Here is a 10,955-nt window from a genome sequence, read left to right as displayed (position 1 = left end):
GCATTTATTCTATGGCAGAAGAAGCCAGTGATGAGGGATTGCCAGGATACCTCAAGGGAGAACTTTTTTCCTCGTAAGTGTCCAGGGGTGAGAGAGTGGCAGGTTAACCCAGTGTCCTGAGCCTCTTCCCTGCTGCTCCCTCAGCGGGGGGCACCTCTGCCCAGTCTCATGCTACCCCAACCTTTCATTCACAGCAGCCACCCCCACCTTGGCCATTCCCCTCACATCATCAGCAACCAGTATAACTGACTCCAAAGCACTTATGAGTCTCTGGAATGTTCATTTGTCAGCCCTCACTAGAATTTTAAGTTTCACGAGGCCAAGGAGCCTGAGGTCCAAGGACAGTGAGTGAGCGGCACATAGTAGGTGGTCCATAAAATACTTGTTGAAAGAAACGAGTGAACAAATGAATGAGCTGCTCAGATGCCTTTGGAGAAAGAAACTGTTTTATGCACATCACTGCCAGGGCTGCAGGCTGGGAAAGAAGGCAGAGTGGGCGGGGAGGAAGAAGGAATGGTGGGAGAGGGTGGGGGAGCTCCTCTAATTCTGTGCGGTGGGGGTCACATAGGGTGGAGTCATGGGGTGCTACCCTCAGCCTGGGCTTCCTTCCAGGCCTGGCGCACCTCGATCTTCACCTTGAAAGGTTTGATCTGCAAGACGAGACTGGCATGGCCCTCCAGAGAAGGTAGCTTCCCATCATCCGGGATCTCCAGGTTGAACCTCTGCAGCAGCCGGGACATGAAGAGGAAGAGCTCCTGGCGGGCTAGCATCTCACCTACGCAGGAGCGGGGTCCTGCTCCAAAGGGCAAGTAGCTTAATGATGGCGAGATGAGTTGCGTCCCCGTGGGGTCCAAGAAGCGCTCTGCAGACACGGGGAGGCGTCAGCCAGGGGCCAGGGTCAGTGTCAGTAGAGGAGTAGGGGGAGGACAAGGCCCTGCCTGGGGAGCCCCAGTCTGAGAAGGTGGACAGCCTTATTTGGGTGGGGGGGGGGGCGGCAATCTTAGGAGAGATAAATGCCCTGCTCTCAGGTAGCCCTTAATCACACAGAGAAGATGGAATATTCAGGAAGGATGAAAAGGTGTATTAAACATGAAAATGGCACCATCCCACAGGAGAGGGGGCTGACTTCACAGGAGACATATGCCTATGGGCCTTCTCAGAAGAGGAGGCTGCAGTTGGTGGAAGGAGAGTGGGGAACCCAGCTGTGAAGAATCTGGGTAAGTGTAGGGTAGGCTAGGGGTGTCAACAGGTCCATGTAGTGGGAGTCAGGAGTCTTCTAGCAGGAAGATTGGCAGAAGGGAAGCAATGCTGGAGAGGTGGGCACAGAGGGGGCTGTGTGGCTGGCGGGGCAGGACAGAACAGGGACTCACCGGGCATGAACAGGTCGGGATGCTGCCACTCCTTCTCACTGTGATGCAGTGCCCACAGGTTGACCACAACGTCTGTGCCTTTGTCAATGGTAAGGTCGCCAATGCTGCTCCAGAGAGGGAGAGGAAAAGAGGGTCTGGAGTATCGTTCTTCCCCACCTTCTCTGCCCCAAGTCTCCGTGGTCACTACCCTGGGGAAAAGAGTCCTTTGCTCCCTCATGCCCGCTCCCTCATGCCCACTCCCTCATGCCCACTCCTGCATCTTCTCCTCAGCTTCTGCCAGATTGAATATGAATCCAGCCCTCTCTTCCTGAGTAGCACTTAGGATCAACACTTGTGGGTCTGTTAGGGCCTGTGGGTGTGCATATTGAGCTGGTGTGTGTGTGCATGAGTGCGTGTGTGTGTGTGTTGCGGCTTTTGGATTGGGTAGGAGCACGTGTCTCCCAGGCAGCGGGCAGCTTCTGAGGGAGGTCAGGTCGATGGGTCAGTGGGTGTCAGTGGGTAGGAGACACACTGGTCAGTAGGTCGTGGGTACGATGATCAGTTGTCAGTGGTTGACTGTAGGTTGACCAGCCAGCTGGAAGGGTCAGATGCTGGGGGAGGGACCAGGAGGGTTGGGTGTTCCTGGGAGGGAAGGCACACCTGGAGTCAATGACAGCCTTGTGGGGGATCAGCGTAGGGGCCACAGGCCGGATTCGGAGCACTTCTCTGATGGTCGCCTCCAGCAGGACAAGGCGGTTCCGGTCACTGATGGTTGGGGTGCGATTGAAACCTATAATCTGGTCAATGTCATCCTGGATCCTCTTCTTCAACTGGGGGCCAGAACAGGGTGAATGTTACCAGGATGTATCAGCCCAGGAGGAGCAAGGGCTTAGAAGAACCTACTGTCACACCCAGAAGGGCAAGACCCTTCCCAGAGGTGGCTCTACAACCCTGGCTTTGCTTGCAGAAGATGGGGCAGCTCCAGCCAAAGGACAGAGCCAACCACTGCTTGGGTAAAGGGTCCAGCCCAATCATCCTGCAAAGAAGTCCCGAGGTATGGACTCTCCCTTTCCCTGGAGCAGAGGTGAGTGTGCCTGGGGTCAGGAGTGCTTGGGAAGGCTCGGGTAGAGAGAAACTCACCGAAGGATGGTGTAGCAGGTAGGCCACGATCCACTTTATCACAGACGTGGTGGTCTCCACACCAGCCCCGAAGATGTCCCCTATAGTAGCGAGCATGTGTCTATTTGAAAGCAGCTTTGAATCCTGGTCTGGGCCAGCATTGTTATTGTCTGCATTCACCTTGGCTTGGATCAGTATGTGCAGCAAGTTAGTGATGGAATCACTGCTGAAGTTCTCCTGGTTGGGTGAGATTGGGAGACGATGAAGAGAAAGGAGCCCCATCTGCAACCCCTGCCATACTCTCACCCAGACTGTAGACACAAAGGCTTCTCCCACTTGGAAATGAGGGAGTGGAGTGAGGCTAGTCAGGACCCATGAACTGGTGGAAGTGGAAAAAGCACTGGGCCCTCTTTAAATTTGCAGGGTGGATGGGTCCCTTCAGGGTCCTCTGCAGTTCCTCACTTCTCTACTCCTATTTATTTATTTTTATATTTATTATTAAGTCAGGATTATTGAGCACCGACTCTATGGCAGGCTCGCGGCTAGGTGCTGGAGCTCCTACACTGTCCAAAATGGACCCTACCCTGCTCTCCTGCCACTTTCCACCTGACTCGTCATCTCTTCTGCTCCATCACCTACCTGACATTTTTCAAGGATTTCATTCAGCAATTCATTTCGCGTTTGAACACAACCCTTCATCTTTTCCATGGCTTTGCTGGGGAAAATCTGCAAAGTGGAAATGTTAGATTCTCCCTGGCCATCCCTGGTGAGTTCCCACTCTAACCTCAACCTTCAGCCAGAATGGAAAGCAGGACAGGGACCCAGAATGGGACCATCGGTGACAACCAGGACAATTCCAAACAAGGGAGAAAGGAGTCACCTCCCCTCCCCCTTCAATCAAACGTCTAGCACTGACGGAGACTTCATTCAGGTAACACAGACTTGCGGAGAAGGCAATGGCTCCCCACTCCAGTACTCTTGCCTGGAGAATCCCAGGGACGGGGGAGCCTGGTAGCTGCGGTCTATGGGGTCACAGAGTTGGACACAACTGAAGTGACTTAGCATAGCATAGCATAGCATAACATAACACAGACTTGAGTCTCATGGCATGATTAAGTTCTTTAACTTTTTGAAGCCTGTATTTTCATCTGCATGGGGATAATAAACCCACTTCCAAAGGGAATGCATGACTAATGCATGTGGAGCTTTGGGACTGGCACATGGCATTTCCCAGGTGCTCAGCGGGTAAAGACTCTGCCTGCAATGCAGGAGACGTGGGTTCAATCCCTAGGTTGGGAAGGTGCCCTGTAGAAGGAAATGGCAACCCATTCCAGTATTCTTGCTTTGGAAATCCCATGGACAGAGGAGTCGGGTGGGTAACAGTTGTGGGGTCTCAAGAGTCAGACACGACTGAGTGAGTAAACAACAACACCAACAACGTTATCATGAGTAATAAAACCCATAATTTAAAAGCTAAACCTATTTCTGTAGAGAAGCAGCAAGATTTTGAAGAGTCAGAGGAGGTAGAGGTCACTGTAATTGAGGTCGTCAGAAAAAAATGAGGTCTGGAGTGAACCGTAAGAGGAAAGAACTGGGTATACGATCAGGGTCTGCTGAGGTCTGCCCATAGGACCTGGCCCCATCCTCACCTTCAGCACAGGGAATATGTCTAACAGAACTTCCTTGCTCAGAACCTCCAGGATGCCATCATTGACATTTTGTATGGCCTTCAGGGCAGGATCCTCATTCTTGAAGGAGAAGTTGAAGCAGATAAAGCTGATTATGTTGGTCACCGCCAGAGAGAGAGGCTCGGACAGATCTATGGCCTCTCCATGCTGGGTGGCCAGGAAATCACAGAGCACATTGGCTTCCTGATTAACTGGGGAGAGAGAGGGGTGTGAGGGCGGGAGTTGAGTCATCCCTTCACCGCCATCTCGACCAGTTCCATCTGAATCGAAGAGAGCAGATGTCCAGCAGATGGCAGTGGTAGCCAAGAAAATGTGGAATGGAGGTACCAGAACCCTCTCCCTCCCCAACCCTCTGCAGGTTCCTTCAGCCCAGGGCCAGCCAGGCACTCACTGATCTTCTCTAACTTCAGGTTGCCATCCTTGAACAGGGCAAAGGCATTCAGTGCCAGCTTCCGATGCAGCTGCCAGTGGGCACCATGGTCGGCAAAGGCAATGCCCTTTTGGTTGTCTGACAGGATGTCTAGAGTGGCCTTTGGAAAGCAGAAAAGGACATAGGACTCAGACACCATCCACCTGCCCTCCCCGAGGGCAATGAGGCTGGTAGCTGTCGCGCAGCCTCCTTATAGAGCTCCCTGCTTCACTCCACCCTGACTGCAAGGCCTTGGCAGGACAGAACCTATGGCCTGATACTCCCAGTTCCAACAGAGAGACAGAGTAAGGCAAAAGAAGGAACCCTGAATTAGATTGTTCAGATCAATGACAGGGTGAGGCAGCTGTGATGGGATGGACTCTCTAAACTTGTAGGAGCAGAGATTGAGGACACACCAGGCCCCTACCCTTCCCTGGGTCCTCTGGGGATGGGAGCAGCTAAAGGCACAGCAGCTGAGCCCCCTTTAGTTCTCCCTTCCATTGCCAGCCGTGTGCCCAATACAGGCCCACATCGGGAGAGGCACATGTCTTGTCCACCCAGCCTAGACATGGGCCAAGCTGCTTCTGCCCAGAAGACCCCCAAAACTTTACAGGTTCCCCCAGACCTTCTGTCTTCTATCCCCGGATCTGCAGGCCCCATCAGACTAGCTGCCTCCTTCCTCTTTGCCCTGGAGAGAAGAAGCCCAGCAGAGATGGGAGAGGGTAGTTGGCCCAAGAACCAGGCCGACTGGCCCAAGCAAAGAAGAGTCAAGCCTTGGTCTGATCAAAGATGAGCAGCCAGGGGGCGTTGCCCAGGACATTCAGGGGAGTACCCTGCAGCCAGGTGCTGTGTTGGAGGCTGGCAGTGTTCCTGGATGAGTAGCTCCCACTCCCTTCTGCCCCCAGGAGTAAACAGAAAGCTCGACAGGTTGAATCTTCAGCGTCCTCCCCGAAAGTGCTTTCATAGGTCAGCTCCCCAGGGCTGGAGCAGCTTGAGGAAGCTCCAGGGAAATAGTGATCCCAGCCCTCCAAAAATCAGGGTACTTCCCCCTCACAACTTTTTGCGGAGGACAGGAATCACTAACCCGTTTTCCATGTGAACAGTGTTCATCAAGGCTAGTTATTGAGAACTTCCAGCACTGGGCTAAATGCTTTACAGATGCTCTTTCAGTGAATCATGAGAGCTCAGATTTCAGGCTCAGAGAGCTAGACTCTTGGGCTTTCCAAGTGGCTTAGATGATAAAGAACTTTTACACAATGGGTGAGACCTGGGTTCGATTCCCGGGTCAGGAGGATACCCCAGAGTAGGAAATGGTAACCCACTCTAGTATGCTTGCCTGGAGAAATCTGTGGAGAGAGGAGTGTTGTGGGCTAGTCCATGGGGTCACAAAGAGTTGGTCAAGACTCAACAGCTCACACTTTCACTTTTTCAGCTGGGAGAGATGATGTTGTAAGGGCTCCCTGACCCCCTCAAACCACCACTCCCACCCTGTCCCACCTCCAGAAACAGCCAGAAAATAAAGTCTTCCTTTAATTCTTCCTGCCTAGCTTAGAAGCTGGGTGAAGTCTGAGGGGTCGCTCCCCACCCACAGCCCCACCAGGCTGTTACTGGAAGAATCACAGGATTCTTCTGGAACTAGAAGGGGCATTGCAGGCATGGCCTTGGCTGAAGAGCTCAACGTGCCCAGGGGCTGGTGAGGGGAGGGGTCAGAGGCATTACTTACCACTTTGGGACGCCCAGAGAATTCCTTGCCCTTCTTGAGAAGCACCTCCCTGGCCAACTGGTGGTGTCCAATCATCACAGTCGTCTTGGAACCCAAACGAAAGGAATAGATGGGGCCATATTTTTCCTGCAGCTTGAAGAAGTTCTTGTGCTGCTGGCCACGTCTGGGGAGGAACGGCAGGCTGCCCACCAGGGGCAGGGATGGGAGGCTCCTGGGGTACTTGGCACCAGAGTGCTTGGTCTTGGGCCAAAATAAATAGGCGAGGGTGAGCAGAAAGACAGCCAGGAGCAGCCACATTGTGTCTGGGTGGCAGCAGTCAGGACAAAGAGCTGTGGAGTGGCTTCAGCCACCTTAGGGTGCAAGAAGGCCTTTTTAAGGGCTCCCCTGACCTTCTCCTTGACTTTATGTTAATGATCGCCTTGTGGAAGTTTATCTTGGAGCACAGCCAGGAGTCCTCTCCCAGAATGGGGAGGGGAGAGGAGAGGAGGCTTCTTTCAAGAGCTGGCTCCACACCAGGGCAAACCCCTAGGGGAGGGGCTAGGTAAGGGCACAGACAGCTAGTTCCTGTCCCTTGCTCACTGTCCATCAACGTCTCCAGAGTGGGCAGAAGCAAATGATATCTGGATCAGGAATCATGGCTCGGGACTCTCTGTATTACGAAATCACAATCAACAGATAGCTATCCAACTTTATCAGTTGAGGAAAGTGAGGCCTCCCAGGGTCAGGCTTGAATAAAGTCACACAGATAGTGATGACAAGAATCTAGTTCTCTTCATTCCACGTTTGCTGCTTTTGCCCGGGGGAGTGAAAGCCTTGGGTTGAGATCAGGGGCCCTATTGTCAGACGGGTTTAGCCTCAAATTCTAGCTTAACCCCTTTCTTGCTATATGACTTAAAAAGGTTTAGTATGTTAAAGTATACATAGCATGAAGTTTACCATTTTGAGTGTACAATTCAGTAACATTGAATATACTTCACAGTGTTGTACAGCCATCACCACTGTCTACTTCCAAAACTGTTTTCTTAACCCCAAACATAAAGTATATCCACGAAGCAATAACTCCCCCTTCGCCTCCCCCCAGGCCCTGGTAAACTCTAATCTGTCTCTGTGAATATGCCTATTTCACTTAAGTGGAATCATATAACATTTGGTCTTTTGTGACTGGCTTGTTTCACTAGGCGTAATGTTTTCAAGGTTCATCTACTTTGTAGCATACGTCAGAACTTCATTCATTTCCTAAATATTTGTTTATTTGGTTGTGCTGGGAGTTGGCTGCAGTACTCAAGATCTTTAGTCTTCATTGCAGCATGTGGGTTCTAGTTCCCTGGCCAGGGATTGAACCTGAGCCCCCTGCATTAGAGGTGTAGAATCTTAGCCACCGGACCACAAGGGAAGGCCCCTCCACTCCTTCTTATGACTGAACAATCTTCTAGTAAGCGGGTATGCCACCTTTCGTTTGTTCATCCTCAGTTGATGGACACTTAGGTTGTTTCCACTTTCGGCTACTGTGAATAATGCTGCTATGGACAGGGGTGTACACGTCCACAGCATGTACATAGTATCTATTTGGGTCCCTGTTTTCAGTTTTGGGGGTGGTAAATACGTGGAAGTGGAATCGCTGGGTCATATAGTAAGTCTATGGTTACTTACCTGTTTTAAGTTTCAGTTTCCTCCTCTATAATGGGAATAACAGTGGAATATACTTTTTTTTTTTAATGTTTAATGTTTATTTATTTTTAATCAGTTTATTTACTATTGACTGGATCCTCATGGTTGTGCAGACTTTCCTCTACTTGTGGGTCGCAGGGGCTACTTAGTTGCAGCGGGGAGGCTTCTCATTGCAGTGGCTTCTCTTGTGAACACAGGGGACTCAGGCTTCAGTAGTTGCTACATAGGGTAGTGGTTGCGGCTCCCGGGCTCTAGAGCACAGGCTCAGGAGTTGTGGTGCATGGGCTTAGTTGCTCCATGGCATGTGGGATCTTCCTGGATCAGGGATCAAAAGACTGTGTCTCCTGCATTGACAGGCGGATTCTTTACCACTGAGTCACCAGGGAAGCCCTGGAATATACTTCTTAAGGCTGTTGTGACTCACTAAGATAACGCATGTAAAAGTGCTGCCTGACATGAAGTGCATGCTGATTTGGTATTTACCGGAATCATTGTTGTGTCAAAATGGCCTTCCTCATTTTTCTGAGTTCTTATTAGTATATCTTCCTAACAAACAAAATCCTCATCTTCTGCTGTACACCTTCAGTGGCTCAATCAGTACTTATCAATGGTTTGATAATACCAGGTAAAGGCACAGTCACAAGAGAGTGTCAGTCATCACCAGGGTGACTCCTGGTGTCATTCATTGTAGAGGAGGTGGGTCCTCAGGCAAGTAACTGTGACCCACTGAGTGAGACTCACAAAGGTGAGAGATGGAATTTCTGCCCCTCTCTGGGGGTGATCTGCCAGTGTCTGTACTTTAAAGAGTATGGACTTGTATAAGGGCTGCTGGAATTAAGCAGGAAGGCAGCAGGTCAGGGAGCTCAGGATAAAGATGAATCCACAAGGCCTTGTAAAGCAAACTGTCTCGTTGCCCACTACTTCAACAGTTCAAACGTTGTTCAGACTTTTAGGGCCATTTGGAGCCAGAGGTATGAGCTGGAGTAGTCTTCATGAAAGCAAGGGGATTTGAGCTAAGCCTTGAAGGAGAAATTAGGATGACTTAATAGGCAGAGGCAGGGGGAGAGGGGAGGAGGGGCACTGTTGGAAGGGAGAGCAGCGGAGTCAAACACGTGGAAGCTAGAAGAGGCACAGTGTGTGAGATGGTTTTGATTGCAGACTTGAAGAGGGTGTGCCAGGGGCTGCTGCTGCTGCTGCTAAGTCGCTTTAGTCGTGTCCGACTCTGTGCAACCCCATAGAATCCTGTCCCTGGGATTCTCCAGGCAAGAATACTGGAGTGGGTTGCCATTTCCTTCTCCAATGCAAGAAAGAGAAAAGTGAAAGTGAAGTTGCTCAGTCATGTCCAACTCTTAGCGACCCCATGGACTGCAGCCTACCAGGCTCTTCCATCCATGGGATTCTCCAGGCAAGAGTACTGGAGTGGGGTGCCATTGCCTTCTCCGAGTGCCAGGGGCAGTCCCTGAGAAATAAGATCTGACAGGTGCATTGAATCAGGCTCTGGAGGCCTGAATTGGAAAGCTAGGGAGGGTGGGGAGCTAAGGACAGTTCCATAGCAGGAAAGCAACAGGGGCACAGTGGAGGGCGAATCTGGCCTCAGTGCTAGGCAGACTGGATGAAATCTTGTATAATGTTTGATAGCTGGGTGGGAAGTGGTGAGGCCTGTGATTCAAGCAGGGCCCTGAGTGGGGTCAACCAGCTGGTAGAGAAAAATGAAAGGACTTTCTGTCCCTCAGGCGAATGCCAAGGTAATTCTCTGATATTTCACATCCAAACACAAATAAGAAACAGGAATTTTTAAAAATTGTTGCTTCACATCCTTATCACTATACTATAAAAGTTATGCATGATAACTGCAAAAAATCTGGAGAATACAGATAGCTAAAAAATAAAAATTTCAAATATATTTTTTAACTTAATGATGCTATATACATTTTTTGGCATGGATAGTTTTCTATGTTATTAAAAACTTTTCTACATCATTATTTTTAATGGCTGCATATTATTTCATGGTCATATGTATTTAATATGTAGAGCATAGCTTAACTGACCCTGTTTTGTATTATTGGACATTTTAAGTTGTTTCTATTTTTGTCTTTGTTGTTGATATAAACAACACTAAGGAATAGCCTTGTGGTGAAAACTTTGGATATAACTGTTATATCTTCTTAGGATAGAATCCAAATAAGTGGAATTGTTGGTCAAAGGCTATGTATACATATTTTTAAAGACTCTGACAATTACTGAATTATTACTAGATGCATTATATTAGTAGATTTCTTAGTATTTTGCCATTCCTAGAATGCTAAGTTTATTCAGTCGTGTCCAACTCTGTGCAACCCTATGGATTATAGCCTGCCAGCCTCTGTCCATGGGATTCTCTAGGCAAGAATAATGGAGTGGGTTGCCATGCCCTCCTCCAGGGAATCTTCCCGATCCAGAGATCGAACCCATGCCTCTTATATCACCTACACTGGCAGACAAGTTCTTTACCACTAGCACCACCTGGGAAGCCCTAGAATAATACTAACTTATCCAAAGAATTGTCTTTTAATACAAATTCTCTTTGTAATTTACTTAGGATTTTCTTTCTGTTGCATCTCTAGTCATATGAAAAAATGGGTTGTAGTTTTCTTATTTATGGATTGTCAAGTTTTAGTATTGTGATTTTGCAATCTTTTTCTATGTCCTAAAGCAGATTAAATAACATGAGAATTATCTATTTTTTGAAGCTCTAAAGAAAGGTGACCGTGAGAACTGTTGGGCCCTACCACTTTTGGGGAGAGATAATTCTCTAACATTATTTTCCAGTTTCTTCAGTAATTATTGATCTCCTCAACTCTTTGAGACTTCCTGAGTCCCTTTGGCAATTAATATTTCTTAAATTTTTTTTTCTATTTTTTTCTTGACTTGTCAGAACTTTTATTAATCTTTTCAGTGAGTCTCTCCTTGGGTTTATTCATCAAGTCTTTGATTGTTGTGGTCTTATTTCATTCTCAGTG

At 49.1% G+C, this 10,955-nt stretch overlaps 1 protein-coding gene across 1 annotated transcript; it reads right to left on the bottom strand.

Annotated features, from left to right (window-relative positions):
- Positions 1 to 424: 424 nt before the first annotated feature.
- Positions 425 to 6,884, bottom strand: LOC113884492 (steroid 17-alpha-hydroxylase/17,20 lyase). Its single transcript, XM_027529113.1, has 8 exons — positions 6,289 to 6,884; positions 4,548 to 4,686; positions 4,118 to 4,347; positions 3,108 to 3,194; positions 2,490 to 2,705; positions 2,010 to 2,179; positions 1,371 to 1,474; positions 425 to 862 (listed from the first exon to the last, which is right to left on the bottom strand). Exons 1-8 carry the CDS (start codon positions 6,583 to 6,585, stop codon positions 576 to 578), a joined length of 1,530 nt encoding a protein of 509 aa, XP_027384914.1. The 5' UTR covers positions 6,586 to 6,884; the 3' UTR covers positions 425 to 575.
- Between the last annotated feature and the right edge of the window lie 4,071 nt (positions 6,885 to 10,955).

The sequence above is a fragment of the Bos indicus x Bos taurus genome, chromosome 26 (assembly GCF_003369695.1).
Source record: "Bos indicus x Bos taurus breed Angus x Brahman F1 hybrid chromosome 26, Bos_hybrid_MaternalHap_v2.0, whole genome shotgun sequence".
NCBI classification, from domain to species: domain Eukaryota; kingdom Metazoa; phylum Chordata; class Mammalia; order Artiodactyla; family Bovidae; genus Bos; species Bos indicus x Bos taurus.
The sequence above is the reverse complement of the archived record's forward strand: the minus strand, read 5'-3'. Positions and strand labels throughout refer to the sequence as shown.